At 46.1% G+C, this 17198-nt stretch overlaps 1 protein-coding gene across 1 annotated transcript in view; it reads left to right on the top strand.

The window, feature by feature from the left end:
* Positions 1-17198, top strand: part of trpm4a (transient receptor potential cation channel, subfamily M, member 4a) — a 90055-nt gene that overhangs the window by 53427 nt on the left and 19430 nt on the right. The window contains exons 14-19 of the mRNA XM_043679710.1: positions 778-923; positions 5605-5717; positions 9299-9391; positions 10326-10566; positions 15763-15881; positions 16937-17069. Coding sequence (XP_043535645.1) covers positions 778-923; positions 5605-5717; positions 9299-9391; positions 10326-10566; positions 15763-15881; positions 16937-17069 — 845 coding nt within the window. The remainder of the gene's footprint in view (positions 1-777; positions 924-5604; positions 5718-9298; positions 9392-10325; positions 10567-15762; positions 15882-16936; positions 17070-17198) is intronic.

Below are 17198 nucleotides of genomic sequence, written 5' to 3'. Positions count from 1 at the left end.
ACATACACCCCTAACCATCTAGACACCCCCTCACCACATACCTCCCTAACCATCCAGACTCTCATCCCCACATACTCTCCCAACTATCCAGACTCCCCACCCCACACACCCCTAGCCATCCAGACTCCCCACCTCTACATACCCCCCAACCATCCTGACAACCCCGGCTACAAAATGAAGTCTACGCTGTGTGTGCAGTATGATCATCCCCACTCCCAGGTCTATACCAGAGACCATGCTACCAACTCTACACCCGCACACAACCTACAAACCCGCTCAGAAATTCGCCAGTTCTGTCTTGATGGGCCCAAAGGCCTTTACTTGCACTGTAATCTTTTCTGAATCATTGTGTGTATGTGTCTGTGTATGTGTGTGTATACGCGTGTCTATGTGCATGCATATTTGTGTCTGTGTGTGTGTCTGTGTGCGCGTGCCTGTGTCTGTGTGTGTATGTGTACATGTGCGTGTCTATGTGCGTGCATGTTTGTGTCTGTGTGCGTGTACGTGTATGTGTGTGTGTCTATGTGCGTGCATGTTTGTGTCTGTGTGCGTGTGAGTCTGTGTGTGTGTACGTGTGTGCATGTTTGTATCTGTGTGCGTGCATGTGTGTGTGTGCGTGTCTGTGCGTGTGCGTGTGCGTGTCTGTGCGTGTGCGTGTCTGTGTACGTGCGTGTCTGTGTGTATGCATGGTTGGCTGGCAGTCTGATACCCATAGTTAGCTGTCTTGCCCATACACCTTGCCAGCATTGATGCCCTGTCTTTATCCTGTGCCAACAGACGTGTTCAACCAATGTTACCGTCACAACGAGAAGCGTGCATTCCGGCTGCTGGTGCGGCAGTGCCCACTGTGGGGCAGTGCCACCTGCCTACAGCTCGCCAACGAGGCTGATGCCCGGAATTTTCTTGCTCACGACGGAGTGCAGGTCAGTTAGGAATATTCACCCTGTGATCCGGGAGATCCCTGATGATTAATGGTTAGCTTTGAAAACAATAACTGTAAGGATCAGGACTTAAACAAGAAACATAGAGGGTGGACTCTGAGGGACGGAGGTTTATCCACATTGAAACCACACGGAGATGGTCGCATCCACAGGCCTTGCCTGGTAACCCAGATGCCTGGATGAATGGCCATGGGAACCGAATTGTAAAGGGTTACCTCTTAAGCATGTAATAGTCAGCCCACATCATAGTGACAGATCACTTGACAGCCGACTCTAGAGAGAGATGGTTGTGTACAGCCTTATTTTAAGTTGAAGAATGAAAATGTTTAACAGAATGTTAAATAAACGGGCACAACTACCAACAGTCTCTTTAGTTACCTACCCAAACTCTTCCAAGCTCTAACCTGAGGGACAAAGTTTCAAATCCCACTGCAGCATCTGGTGGGATTTAAAATTCAATTTAAAAAAACCTGGTGACTATGGCATTACCCTGATTTCCACTGCTGGCATCTCAGGGCATCTGTCACCACTGCCAGTATGCGGCGCATGGTGGGGATTGTTAGAGGTGATTTGCTCATTTGTTCATATAGGTCCTGTCTAATGATCAGTGGTAGAGGACAGACTACTTTTGAATCAAAACAGACAATGTAATTGTCTTAGTTAACAAGATGATTTGTTGCATAGTATCAATAAATGCAACTTACATTACATTTTGGGGTGAGGTAATTATTAGGACTCTTGAGAGCTGTGCAGAATCCCCTGTGAAGGCTGTTGGAGAATTTACCATTTTCCCACAATGTCTACATGGGACAATATCCAACTGGGTGGAGTTCAATGTAATATGAGTGTTAATGCCTTCAGAACCATCACCTTAAATTCTCAGGACCGTAACAACGATCATCGATTTCTGTTTAAAAAAAAACCCACTCTGTTTTGGATTGCGTCAAACACTATGACATAGAGATGAGGAGAAATGTCATCTCCGAGTGTTGTTGGGTATTTGCGATTTTCTCCCTCAGCGCTTTGGAGGCTGGATCGTTGAAGATGTTTAAGACTGAGGTAGATTTTTAGTTGAGAAAGGGTTCAAGTGTTATCGGAGACAGGTGGAAAAGTGGAGTTAAAGCCACAAGCATTTAATAAGGAGCAGGAGAAGGCTATTCGGCCCCTCGAACCTGCTTTACCATTCAATAAGGTCATGGGATCTGATTGTAATCTTAAATCCACATTCACGCCTACCTCTGCTAACCTTTCATTCCCTTTGCTTAACAAGAATCTATTCAAGGACTCAACTCCCACTGCCCTTTCAGGGAAAGTGTTCCAAAAACCCACAACCCTCTGACAGAACAAATTCACCTAATCTCTGTTTTGAATAGACCCTGACCTTGATTTTTAAAGAGAGACTCTTTAGTTCCATACTCCCCTATCGTTCTTCGTATCTATCCAGTCAAAGCCCCTGAGGATCTTGTGCATTTTAATCAAGTCACCTCTTCTTCTTCCAAACTCCAGGGAAATAGAGGCCTAGTTTGTCCAACCTTTCCTCTTAAACCAACTGATCCATTCCAGGGACTAGTTGTGCCCATGCTGCGGCTTTAAGAGGTTATTTTGTCTTTTTATTTGAAGAGGTGTTTTAAGGCAGACATTCTGAATAGTCTACCCGAGTAAACAGCTTGGGAGCCTTAGGTTCTTTCTTAAAAGTTGGACCAATAGAAGCAGCCTGAATGGGTGTGATCAAGCTCTCACAGATCCAGCATTTTTAGTTTTTTCCAGTAGCAGTTACTGTTGGGGTCTTGAAGAAGTGGTAGCTATTTTTTTCCCTCTCTTTGTTAAGGCCAAAAACTGGGGGGTTATCTTCCTACTTATATGGGTTACATGTGAGACAATCTATTTTCTGAATTTGCCTTTTGCCCAGGCTATGTTTATGGGATGTTACTATATTGGAACAGTTAATTAGTAACAATCACTGTATCTAATGTTCTGTTAAGTTTTCCAGTAGAGTTAAATTATTCCAATTCTTTCTTTCTTTAACTTTAGTGGATGAATACGGTGTGTTTTGCTTTAAATCTGCTAGTTTGACCAATCAAATCGCATCTGGAATGCAACACCTTACTTTTGCCTTTAAAATAAGAAAAAGTTAGCGTGTTCTGAATATTTTGAGTGGGTTTGATCTGGTCCATAACATTAATTTGGTAAAGCTCTGAACTGTCACTAATGCATTTATGTCTTTCCCTGAATAAGGAGATCAGCACTGGACACAATAGACCTGACGAGGTCTCGCCAGTGTCCTGTAAAACTCCTTAGTTTTGTATTCACTTCTCCTCACAATAAATGATGACCTGTGATTATCTTTCCTAATGACTTGACGTACCTGCATGCTAACCTTTTGTATTTAATACATGAAGCCACTCCAGATCCCTCTACATCACCAAACTCTACAATCTCTCCCCATTTAGATAATGATTTGGAGATGCCGGTGTTGGACTGGGGTGGACAAAGTTAAAAATCACACAACACCAGGTTATAGTCCAACAGGTTTATTTGGAAGCACAAGCTTTCGGAGCGACGCTCCTTCATCAGGTGGTTGAGGCGTATAAAATCATAAGACGGAGAATTTTAGCAAATATTTACAGTATGATGCAACTGAAATGATACATTGAAAAAGACCTGGGTTGTTTGTTACATCTCTCATCTTTTAGAATGACTATGTTGGTTTCTGTTTTTTCATATGTAAATCCCAGAACTTTCTTTAAAGTTACATTCTCAAGTGAACTTTAACAAAAGGTGCCATGTCAGATCAGGTAATGCATTGAAGGTGTGAGGTGCCCTGTGTGAGGCTGTCTGTGCCCCAATGTTCAGATTGATTCTAATCTAAAAAAGAGATTTACAGAATCTTACATGGATTCATGTCATTTTAGATAATATGCTTCTTTTTTAGTCTTCCTGCCAAGCTCAACAATTTTGCATTTTCTCACATTATACTCTATTTGCCACATCTTTGCTCAATCACTCACTTAACCTATCTTTTTAATCCTTTGTAACTACCTTGCATGCACATCCCTACTTGCTTTCCTGTCCATGTGTAGTGAAGAAGATTATCTAAGAATGCAAAGAGATTTTGATCAACTAGATCACTGGGCTAAAGAGTGGGAGATGGAGTTTAACTTGGGTAAATGTGAGGTCTTCCATTTTGGTAAAATGAACAAGGACAGGACTTATATAATTCATGGTAGGGCCCTGGGTAGTATTGTCAAACAGAGAACTGGCAGCTCAGGTACATAGTCCTTTGAAAATTGTGTCACATGTAGACTAGATGGTTAAGAAGGCATTTAGCATGCTTGCCTTCATTGGTCAGACTTTTGTGTATAGGAGTTGGAACGTCATGTTGAAATTGTACAGAACATTGGTGAGGCCTCTTTTGGAATATTCTGTTCAGTTCTGCTCGCCACGCTATGGGAAGGATATTGTTAAACTGGAGAGGGTTCAGAAAAGATTTGCCAGGATGCGGCTGGGAATGGAGGGTTTAAGATATGGAAATAGACTGGAAAGACTGGGACTTCTTTCATGTTTTTTCTGTGTTGGAGGTTGAGGGATGACGTTATAAAATCACGAGAGACATAGATAAGATGAGTGACAAGGGTCTTTTACCTTGGGTGGGAGAGTTCAAAACTAGGGGGCATATTTTTAAGGTGAGAGGACAAAGATTTTAAAAAGAGTGTGAGGGGCAACATTTATACACAGAGTGGTTTGTGTCTGGAATGAACTGCCAGAGAACATGATGGATGCAGGTACAATTACAACGTTTAAAAGACATTTGGATGAGTTCATGAATATGAAAGGTTTGGAGGGATATGGGTGAAACACAGGCAGGTGGGACTAACTTAATTTGGGGTTATAGTTGGTTGTGGACTAGTTGGACCAAAAGGTCTGTTTCCGTGCTGTGTGACTCTATGACTTCTTGTAGTTGCTGCTTTGAGCTCAAAGTTCAAAATGTCCATCTGACCTTTTGGAAAGGAACAGGCCAGATCTTCACAAAACCGAAAAGCTAAAACCCACTTTCTGTTCACTTTAGAGCCCATGTTCCCAAATGATAGTGATAATAAGACATTAGTTTTATTCTTGTGTGGGACGTGGGGTGTTGTTGGCGGGGCCAACGTTTATCGCTTGTCCCTGGGTTCCCTTGAGAAGATGGTGGAGACCTTCCTCCCGGAATCGCTGCAGTCCGTGTGCTAATAAACTATTGCAACAGTGTGGGAGTCTCTAAAAAAATACCCACAACAATCAGAGGAGCTATTGCTGTCATAGTGTTCAGGCCAAAAAGCACCTCACACCCCTTCCTGAAAACACTGAAAACATTTTGTTGCTGTTTGTGGCATCATACTGTGCAGCAAATGGCTGCGACGCCAATTTAAGTTGATGCAAAGGTCCTTCAGAATGGTTGCAATAGAATAGCCAGAGCTAGTTTGACAAGGCTAGATGTAAATGGAAAAGGTTTATCCCTTCCTCATCAGTCTGGATAGTTTATACGTTGAGGAATATCAGAAAGTGAACCGTCAAGGGTGTCTCTAAAGTTGGGGTTGGGCGAGTTTGGGGGGGGTGGGGGGAGGGAAACGCAATGGGTGAGAGTAAGTTGGGGCTGTTGTGTGCTATTCTTTGTTTTATTCAACAGGCCCTGCTGAATCAGATCTGGTGGGGGGAGATGGACAGGAACACAGAAACCTGGAAGCTGTGCATCGCCTTCTTCTGCCCACTTTTCATATACAGCAACCTCATCAAGTTCAGGTAAAGCTCCTTTTACTTCTGATGATGATGATAAAGGGACAGTTCCTGCTCATCTGCCCTCGATCCTCATTCCCCCTTTTCCACCCTCTCACTTTCCCCATCAGCAAACTAGAGGCCCCAGGCTGGAAAATTATTCTGTGAACTGCCTGGGAATTGTCATTGGGAAGGGTGCAATGAAATGCACTGAATCATTTGTCAGTGTTAGATAGCCCCCAGACCTTGCTGGTTGGCATTCCAGATGACAGCTGGCATTGCAGTTGGTCACCCCAGAATCAATCTTGACATTCAAGATTGGAACTATAGTAACTATAGGCCGGTGAGTCTCACTTCTGTTGTGGGCAAAGTCTAAGAGAGAATTGTAAGGGATAGGATTTATGAACATCTGGATAGGAATAATGTGATCAAGGATAGTCAGCATGGTTTTGTGAAGGGCAGATCGTGCCTCATAAACCTTACTGAATTCTTTGAGTAGGTGACTAAGGAGGTGGACGAGGGGAAAGCAGCAGGTGTATATGGATTTTAGTAAGGCTTTTGATAAGGTTCCCCATGGTAGGCTACTGCAAAAAATACGGAGGTATGGCATTGAGGGTGAGTTGGAGGTTTGGATTAGGAGTTGGCTGGCCGGAAGAAGACAGAGGGTAGTAGTTGATGGCAAAGGCTCATCTTGGAGTGCCGTCACTAGCGGTGTTCCGCAAGGATCTGTTTTGGGACCATTGCTGTTTGTCATTTTTATAAATGACCTGGAAGAGGGGCTAGAAGGTTGGGTGAGCAAGTTTGCGGATGACACGAAAGTCGGAGGAGTTGTTGACAGTGAGGAAGCACGTGGCAGGTTACAGCAGGATATAGAGAAGCTGCAGAGCTGGGCAGAAAGGTGGCAGATGGAATTCAATGTAGCTAAGTGCGAGGTGATTCACTTTGGGAAGAAAAACAAAAAGACAGGATGTTGCCTGGTATGGTAGGAAGATCATATGAGGAAAGGCTGAGGCACTTGGGGCTGTTTTCATTGGAGAAAAGAAGGTTTAGGGGTGACTTGATAGAGGTGTACAAGATGATTAGGAGTTTAGATAGGGTTGACCATGAGAATCTGTTTCCACGTATGGAGTCAGCTGTTACGAGGGGGCATAGCTTTAGATTAAGGGGTGGTAGGTATAGGACAGATGTTAGGGGTAGGTTCTTTACTCAGCGAGTCGTGAGTTCATGGAATGCTCAGCCAGTAGCAGTGGTGGACTCTCCCTCTTTATGGGCATTTAAACGAACATTGGATAGGCATATGGAGGAAAGTGGGCTAGTGTAGGTTAGGTGGGCTTGGATCGGCGCAACATCGAGGGCCAAAGGGCCTGTACTGCGCTGTATTTTTCTATGTTCTATGTTCTAAAGGCATTACCATTGCTGAATCCCCCACCATTATCATTTTGTAGCGGGGAGTTACCATTGACCAGAAACTGAACTGAACCTGCCATATAAACAATGTAGTTGCAAGGACAGGCTTGAGGTGAGGAATCCTGTAGCGAGTAATCCACCTCCTGACTCCTCAGACACTGTCCATCATCGACAAGGCACAAGTCAGGACGGTGATGGAATACTCCCTACTTGCCTGGATGGGGGCAGCTCCAACAACACTGAAGAAGCTCGACACCATCCAGGACAAAGTATCTTAAATGATTGGTATAGGATCAACCACCTTCAACATTAACTCTCTCCATCACTGACGCTCAGTACCAGCAGTGTGTACCATCTACAAAATGTGCTACAACAACTTACCAAGACAGCACCTTCCAAACCTATGACCTCAATGACCTAAAAGGTCAATGGCAGCAGCTCCATGGGAACACCAACACCCACAAGTTCCCCTCCAAGCCTCTCACCATCCTGCCTTGGAAATATATTGCCTTTCCTTCAGTCTCGCTAGGTCAAGATTCTGGAATTCCCTCCCAAAGGGCTTTGTGGGTGTGCCTACAGCACATGGACTGAGTGGTTCATGAAGGCAGCTCACCACCACCTTCTCAAGGGATAATAAAAAGCATTCAGTAAGTACTGACCTTGCCAGCAACGCCCATAGTCCATTGGATAATAAGAGCAAAGGGATGTTGAGCCAAATTTAAGACCATAAGACATAGGAGCAGAACTTAGGCCATTCAGCCCATCGATTCTGCTCCGCCATTCAATCATGGCTGATAAATTGCTCATCCCCCTTCTCCCACCTTCTCCCTGTGACCCTTGATCCCCTTGACAATCAAGATCCTATCCACTTCAGTCTTAAATATACTCAATGACCTGGCCTCCACAGCCTTCTGTGGCAATGAATTCCATAGATTCGCCACTCTTTGGCTGAAGACGTTTCCCTTTGTCTCTGTTCTAAGGCTGTGCCCTCGGGTCCTAGTCTCTCCTACCAATGGAAATATCTTCCCAACATCTACTCTGTCCGGGGTATTGAGGATTCTGTAAGATTCATTTAGATCACCCCCCCCCCATCATCCTTCTAAACTGCATCGAGTATAGACCAAGAGTCCTCAAACATTCCTCATACGTTAAGCTTTTCATTCCTGGGACCATTCTCGTGAACCTCCTCTGAATACGCTCCAGGGTCAGTACATCCTTCCTGAGGTATGGGGCCTAAAATTGCACACAATACTCCAAATGCGGCCTGACCAGAGCCTTATAGAGCCTCAGAAGTACATCCCTGCTTTTATATTCAAGTACTCTGTCTTTTTGATGAAAATGTGTATATGCAAATGGACAGAATTCTGGTGGCCTGGCCGTGAGGTGAGTGGGATCCTTCCCCCTCCACTGCAGGACCAGGGAGCAGCTACAGTCTGTGCAATCGCTCCCCAGTCACAGTCCGGGTGTTGTCCGAGAGAGAGAGAGAGATGTCTGTGTGAAGTTTGCAGATTTTCCCCGTGTCTGCGCGGCTTTCCTCTGGGTGCTCCGGTTTCCTACCACAATCCAAAGGATATGCAGGTTGGGTGAATTACGCATGTTTAATTGGCCATAGTGTTCAGGAATGTGTAGATTAGATGCATTAACCGGGGGTAAATGTAGGGGAATAGGCTTGGGTGGGTTACTCTTCAGAGGGTTGGTGTGGACTTGGGCTGAAGAACCTGTTTCCACACTGTAGGGATTTTGTAAACTGGTGGTGACTTAACCTGAGGGTCACCACACCCCTGGCTGAAGAAAGAGGGACCTTCATGTGGGACTGTGGGAATTGTACCCATGCTATTGGTGTCACTTTGATTTAGAGACCAGTTATCCAGCTAACCAGCCCTCATGATAGAGTTGCCAGTGTCTTGCCAGAGCAAAGGGCTGCTCTCTCAATAATGAGAGACAATGGTTGATGGTTTAACCTGCAGATCGCCATACCTCTGGCGAGGGGAGATTGAGGAGGGTCTTTCATGAGAACCTTCACTGCCATCATTTAGGAGGATGCTCGTAGAGGGTTGAGCTGGATGTATCCTCCTCCTGCTGCTTTCTCTGAAGAGGTAAACTATTTGACAAAATTGGCAACCAACGATGGCAGTCAAACCCAATACTCGGTGTGGTGAAATGTTTCACCAGCTGCATTGACATTCCTGTTTCATTTACAGCAACAGCAGAGAAGAACACATGACAGAGAAGAGCATGTCTGATCTGGACAGTATTGACGGTGATTTATTGCTTCACAAATCTGACGTCTATCAGTTAGTGGAACTTTTTAATATCTTATTAATTTTCTGATTTCTGACCAAAAGTAAGAGGCTGTCTTCTTGCCTGTTGGATGAGAGCATCACTGGCAAGGCCAGTATTTATTACCCAGCCCACCATGGGAGCTGTTGGAATACTCAATTAATCTAAAAACTCAGTTATGGCATGTTACAGTACAGAAGGAGGCCATTTGGCCCATTTTGTCTGTACTGGCTCCCGAAAGAGCTACCCAGCTAGTCCCACGCTCCAGACTGATCTCCATAACCCTCTACCTTTATCCCTTTCAACCATATAGTCAGTTCTCTTTATAATCTGCCTCCCCCAGTCTCCCAGGCAACGCATTCCAAATCCTAACAAACTCTGAGTAGAGAAGTTTCTCCTCATCTCACTCCTAGCTCTATTGCTGACAATCTTGAAATTGTACCCGTTAATTATAACATAGCAGCTAGTGGAAACAGAATATCCTTTTTTAGCCTGTCCAAATTGTTCAGAATTTTGAACAACTCAATCAGGTCACCTCTTAATCTTCTCTGCTCCAAGGAGAAAAGGTCAAATTCTCTAACCTTTCTCCATATCCTAAACCAATAAAAAGATAAAATTGATCGCAATTCTCTGGTGTGGTGACCATGAATCATTGATTGATAAAAAAAACTCAGGTTTGTTTGGTTCACTAATGCCCATTAGGAAAGGATATTTGCCATTCTTGCCTGGTCGGGCCTACACTTGACTCCAGACCTACAGCAATGTGATCTGTCCTTTGTTATAATTCACTCATCGGACATGGGTGTCGTTGGGTGGGCCAATGTTTATTCCTCACCCCTAGTTGCCCTTGAGAAGGTCCCATCCCAGTTGTGGTACTTGTCAATGAACTGTGGCTGACTATCACTCAGTTCCAGCTCTAAATCTTTTCCTTTTTCCTGTTCCCCTCAGTGACAGTGAAGCTGATGTCAGGGTGTCGTCTGGCAACAAGCGGCCATTTTGGATGATTCGATGGAAGCAGTTCTGGGGAGCTCCTGTCACCTCGTTCTTTGGAAATGTCATCATGTATTTTGCTTTCCTGTTCCTCTTTGCCTACGTCTTGATCCTGGATTTGCCTCTGAAGAATTCTTCGATAGCGGAGCTCATCCTGTACTTCTGGGTCCTCACACTTGCCTTCGAGGAGATCCGACAGGTACACAGGAAAATGCCATTCAGAATGAAATCAGCCCACGCTCCCTTCCTCAAAACGAAAACTGAACTTTGTGACTTCTTGAATCTCGCTGAAAAGAGCCACAGCCGTGCACCCATCAGGATACCAGCAAGAATGCCTGATTTCAAAGGAATGTTTGAAAAATATTTGAAAAAAAAGTGAAAAGTATATGTATGTAATGGACGGGCTCTGGCTAAAGTGCCCTACTCTATCGCCATCTTGGACCAATCAGAGCCGACTTGCCAAACAATCAGCACCCTGTCCCCTTGTAGTACAAATTATTGCGCTCATTTGAAGTTGGGCATTCTTGCTGGTGTCCTGATTAAGGTAAGACAAAAGACTTTGGTAATGTGCCCATCTTTTCAACAAGATTCAAGTGTTGCGCGACTGAGTGATTATTGGTGAATTCTGTTTCCAATATGGGAAAATAAGGAGGAAGGTATATCATGAAGATGAGGGCAGCACAGTGGCTCAGCAGTTAGCACTGCTGCCTCACAGTGCCAGGGACCCAGGTTCGATCCCAGCCTCGGGCAACTGCCTGTGTGGAGTTTGCACATTCTCCCCGTGTCTGTGTGGGTTTCCTCCGGGTGCTGCGGTTTCCTCCCACAATTCAAAGATGTTCAGATTAGATGAATTGCCCGTAGTATTCAGGGATGTGTAGGATTGGTCATTAGTCAGGGATAAATGCAGAGTAATAGGATAAGGGAATGGTTCTGGGTGGGTTACTCCTCGGAGGGTCAGTGTGGATGTGTTGGGCCAAATGGCCTATTTCCACACTGTAGGGATTCTGTGATGATTCTTTGACAGGTTGTAGACAGACTACAGGAGTGGCAAAAATCTGGTAAATTGAGTACAATGCGGACAACTGTGAAGTCATTCATTTTGGAAGGATGAGTGAACAGGCAGAATATTACTTAAGCAGAGAATGACAACAAAACCCCCAAAATGCAGAGGGAACTATGTGTTCAGAACATGAACCACTAAAGGTTGGTGGACAGGTACAGCGCATAATCAAGAAGGCTAACGGGATACCAGCCTATATTTGAAGAGGAATTGAACATAAAAATAAGGATGAACTAGACAGAAGTGGGTACTGCAGATGCTGGAGATTAGAGTCAAGACTAGAGTGGTGCTGGAAAAGCGCAGCAGGTCAGGCAGCATCCGAGGAGCAGGAAAATCAATGTTTCGGGCAAAAGCCCTTCATCAGGAATAAAAATAAGGATATTATGCCTCAGTTAAAGAGGGTTTTGCTTGAGACCACATCTTGATTACTACATGGACTCTTGCTGGCAAGGTGGACGTGGAAAGGATATTTCCTCTTCTAGGGGAGTTCAGAATGAGGGGGGCACGGTTTTAAAATTAGGAGCCTCCCTTTTTGGACAGAGAGGAAGGGAATTTTATTTGTTTTTCTCAGAAGATTGTGAGATTTTACAGCTCTCTGCCTTTGAAAGCAGTGGAGTTGGAGGTCACTGAATTTTTCTTTTACGGTGGATGTAGATTCTTGTTTGTGAAGGGAATCGAAGATTATCGAGGCGAGGTGGGGAAGATGAATTCAAAAGTCAAACATCTCAGCCATGTTCTTGTTGAATGGCAGATCAGACTTGAAGTGCTGAATGACCTACTGCTGCTCCTAATTCAAATATTAAAATTAAAAATGAGAACGCTTTCTGTTTCCGGTACTGAAGCTGAGAAAATTGTCTTCAACTTTCCCGACATTAATGTGCACACATTCTGATTGGAGCCTTCTCCCAGTTTCCACACCAATCCAATGGCCCAGAGCGAGACAGGGGAAAAAGAGAGATGGAAGTCAGAGAGAGAGAGAGAGAGAGAGAGAAGTGGGTGGAAAGGAAAGAGAAAAGGCATGGGGTGGGCAGCGAAGTGATGAGGAGGGGAGACAGAGAGAGAGAAAGACAGACAGCGAAATGGAAAGGGGAGAAGGAGACAGTGGGGAAGGGAGGGGGAGATGGAGGTGGGAAGGGAGGGGGAAAAGGAAGAGAGAGAGAGGGTGAGGATAGAAGAAATAGAGAGAGAAGCAAAGAAATATAGCAGAGAGTGATTTCCAAGTTAGGGTCTGTTTTAAAGCCTGTTGGGATTGGGGTTGGTCTCTCCCTGTTGGCATCGGGATTAGACTCCCCTCTTGGGATTGGGATGGGGTTTCTCCCTGTTGGGGTTGGGATTGGCCTCTCCTTGTTGAGATTGGTGTTGGTCTTTCCCTGTTGGGATTGGGATTGGTCTCTCATTGTCAGGATTGGAGTTAGTCTCTCCCTGGTGGGTTTGGGAATGATTTGTCCCTGTTGGGAACAGGGTTGGTCTCTCCCTGTTGAGAGTGGGATTTGTCTCTCCCTGTTTGGATTGAGCTTGGTCTCTCCCTGTTGGGGTTGGGGTTGGTCTCTCCTGTTGGGATTGATCTTGGTTTCTCCCTGTTGGGATTGGGGCTGGTCATTCCTGTTGGGATTGGAATTGGTCTCTCCTTGTTGGGATTGAGGTTGGTCTCTCCTGTTAGCATTGAGATTGGTATCTCCCTGTTGGGAATGGGGTTGGTCTCTCCCTGTTGGGATTGGGTTTTGTATATCCCTGTTGGGATTGGGATTGGTCTCTCCTGTTGGGATTGGGGTGGGTCTCTCCCTATTGGGATTGAGCTTGGTCTCTCCCTGTTGGGATTGGGATTGGTCTCTCCCCTTTGGAATTCAGGTTGGTCTCTCCTTTTTGGATTGAACTTGGTCTCTCCCTGTCGGGATTGGGGTTGGTTTCTCCTGTTGAGAATGGGGATGGTCTCTCCCTGTTGGAATTGGGGTTGGTCTCTCCTGTTGAGAATGGGGATGGTCTTTCCCTGTTGGAATTGGGGTTGATCTCTCCTGTTGGGATTGGGGTGGGTCTCTCCCTATTGGGATTGAGCTTGGTCTCTCCCTGTTGGGATTGGGGTTGGTCTCTCCCTGTTGGGATTGAACTTGGTCTCTCCCTGTCGGGATTGGGGTTGGTCTCTCCTGTTGAGAATGGGGATGGTCTCTCCCTGTTGGAATTGGGGTTGGTCTCTCCTGTTGAGAATGGGGATGGTCTCTCCCTGTTGGGATTGGGGTTGGTCTCTCCCCTTTGGAATTCAGGTTGGTCTCTCCTTTTTGGATTGAGCTTGGTCTCTCCCTGTTGGAATTGGGGTTGATCTCTCCTGTTGAGAATAGGGATGGTCTCTTCCTGTTGGGATTGGGGTCAGTCTCTCCTGTTGGGATTGGGTTGGTCTCTCCTATTGGGAATGGTATCTCCCTGATGGGAATGGGGTTGGTCACCTCTGTTAGGATTAGAATTGGTCTCCCCTGTTGAGATTATGGTTGGTCTCTCTCTGTTAGGATTGGGGTTGGTCTGTCCCTGATGGGATTGGGATTGGTCCAACCCAAATCTGTTTCGGGGAGGATCTCTAGGACCACCCATTGGAAACATCAGGAGTGAAACTGGCCTTTTTTTCCAGTTTCCCTCAGACCATTCAGTCCCTCTCTATCCTCTGCTAACGTTGGCACCAAGCTGGTACCATGACAGCCATGGGCAGAGAGTAGCAGCCACGGTCAGGTTCATAGCTCCTTGAAAGTGGAGTCGCAGGTAGATAGGATAGTGAATAAGTTGTTTGGTATGCTTTCCTTTATTGGTCAGAGTACAAGAGTTTTTGGAGGTCATGTTGCGGCTATACAGGACATTGGTTAGGCCACTGTTGGAATATTGCGTGCAATTCTGGTCTCCTTCCTATCGGAAGGATGTTGTGAAAGGGTGAGAAGGGAAAGATATAAAAGAGACCTAAGGGGCAACTTTTTCACGCAGAGGGTGGTACGGGTATGAAATGAGCTGGCAGAGGATGTGGTGGAGGCTGGTACAATTGCAACGTTTAAAAGACATCTGGGTGGGTATATGAATAGGAAGGGTTTGGAGGGATAGGGGCTGGGTGCTGGCAGGTGGGACTAGATTGGAGTGGCATGAGCGAATTGGACCAAAGAGTCTGTGTCTATGCTGTACATCTCTATGATTCTATGACTCTTTATTAGCATCACTGTGCTTTGTCAACCAGCCACACAGCCAACTGAGCTAACCAACTCTAACACTCCCTGCAGTCACGAGGTCTCCCATTCTCTGGGTGAAGGGGTGTCTTCTGAATTGCCCATTGGATTTCTTGGTGACAGTCTTGCATTGACCGCCTCTCGGTCTGCTTTTCCCCACAAGAGGAATCTCACAATCTCTCTGTATCCACTCTTGTTGAAATTTTAAAGCCCTTGATTAGGTCTCTCCTCATTTGGACAAGAGAAACGAGAGCCAGACTACCAATCCTTTCCCAAGGTGTAAACCCACACATTCCCGGCATCCTCCTTGTAGACCTCCTGTGCAGCCCCTCCAGTGGCCTTTATGGAATACAGTGACCAGAACAGCATCACTTTATACTTTCTGTGTGAGGAGGACAGCAGTAGAGAGCCTAAGGAGGGAATTGAATTCCGTTCAGTTGTCCGTGGTAGACACAATGCCAGAACTTGTAGAGTAGAAGGATCTCAGAGGAAATTCCAGAGATAGGGAGAGGGAATTTTACAGTGAGGACATGTCATGGAGCCTTTGGAGACAGAATTGCAGTATTTTTTCCGGGGAGGTAATCCATTCCTAACTGCCTTTAAACTGAGTGGTTGACAAGGCTACTTTGGAGGGTAGTTTGGTGTCACAAGCCATGGAGGTTTTATAGCATGATAAAAGGACCTTTAGCCCATAGTGACATTTACTGCAGAACTGGTAAAAGTGCTAGTTTTCTTCCAGAAAGGGCATTAAGGGCCAAATTTTAACAACAAACATTAATAGATTTGCAGTCAATATTGCCAAGCCAAATGATTTCACACCAGATTTCATTAATCCTTTGAAATGAATTTAAATCGATTCACTTTGTAATCCCACACTATCTTTGGTTTGCTCGCTGGGATTTGAACTCGCGTCTCCAAGTCACGAACAATGCCTCTGTTTGCCATAGGCAGCTCACCGCCACCTTTCCAAGGGCAGTCAGGGATGGACAATAAATGCCGGCCCAGCCAGTGATACCCACATCCTGTGAATGGGTCAATAATCCGATGCTGCCATTCTCCATGGTGACGTCAGCAGTGGGCCCTCATACGATGGGGGAGGTCTGTTTCTCCTGTTACACCGGCCTCTCTGGTCTCTTCCTAGACCTTCTTTGTCAGCGTGAACATCCCCTTGAGGAAGAAGGTGAAGTTGTATTATCAGGACATGTGGAACAAGTGTGACGTTCTGGCCATCCTCATGTTCATCGCCGGGGTCGTGGGCAGGTCAGTGGCCATTTTTGTGTGTTGGGGAAGGGGCGGGTCAGCGAGAATGAGAGGAAACAGCCCCTCCCTTCGGGGATGGTGAACTCCAGCATCTTCGAATTTAGAAGGACGGACTGGGGGCAGATTGGAGGTGAGAGACTGGAGCGCCAGGCCAGCGTGTCATTTCCTGCCACACACTTGGCCACCCTGTCTCCCACCATTGTACTGTCAGGGGGGATATTTATTCAGAGAGGATTGGTGAGGTGGTCAGGAGGAAGGTCAACTTGGGGGATGCAGTTGAGGAGGAAGGGTTTGGTGACACCTACTTCTCCACAATTGGGCGTTACCCATGTAGGCTAATCCAAGGGTCTGTTGAGCCATTTGGAATCTTCCAGTTGGCCTACCACTTTCACCAAGACCCAGCCAGGGAGTGCTGGAAATCTTCTCACTGATAGATTGGTGGAGGTGGGGGTTTGTGGAAAAGGGGAGAGGGTAGGAGGTAGAGGAGAGTGTGGGGGAAATGCTCCATCAAGTGAGAAAAGCCCTCCTCTGCCCATTTGTGCCAACACCCAACGTTGCCAATAACTGCCCTATGAAGGGATTCCCCCTCCAACATTTTGGCCTTATTGAATTGTAAACTTTGGAAAATGACACGATGGCTCAGTGGTTAGCACTGCTGCCTCACAGCGCCAGGGACCCTGGTTCAATTCCACCCTTGGGCGACTATCTATGTGGTGTTTGCACATTCTCCCTGTGTCTGTGTGGGTTTCCTCCCACAGTCCAAAGATGTGCAGGTCAGGTGGATCAGCCATGGATAATTGCCCGGTGATGTGCTGGTCAAGAGGGGTAACCATGGTAAATGTGAGATTACGGTGGTGGGTGAGCGGGAGTGGTGGTCCAATAGCTAACTGGGATTCCAATTCCTAGTAAGACCAGCTAGCTTCCAATTGGCCGAGGAGTTGAAGAAAGGGTCCTCTGATCCCTATAACTATGTAGGCCCCGGGCTGATTGCGGAGTGTGTGTACACCCGGCCAGTGAGAGCTCCACTCCTGGGTTTCACTGTGTTCCTCCTGCAGGATGACCAGCTCGTGGTCCGAGGTGGGCCGGGTCATTCTCTGCCTCGATTTCATGGTCTTCTGCTTTCGGCTGGTTCACATCTTCGCAGTCCACAAGGAGCTGGGGCCAAAGATCATCATCGTTGGCAAGATGGTGAGGGGGAGACTGTGGGCTGTGAGGGGCATCGCAGGGAGGGGCATATCAGAGAGTGTTACAGTGAGGGGCGTATCAGAGAGTGTCACAGTGAGGGGTGTGTCAGAGAGTGTTACAGTGAGGGGTGTG

Source organism: Chiloscyllium plagiosum, chromosome 39 (assembly GCF_004010195.1).
Source record: "Chiloscyllium plagiosum isolate BGI_BamShark_2017 chromosome 39, ASM401019v2, whole genome shotgun sequence".
Taxonomy (NCBI): domain Eukaryota; kingdom Metazoa; phylum Chordata; class Chondrichthyes; order Orectolobiformes; family Hemiscylliidae; genus Chiloscyllium; species Chiloscyllium plagiosum.
Note: the sequence above shows the minus strand (reverse complement) of the source record. Positions and strands in the feature narration are given on the sequence as shown.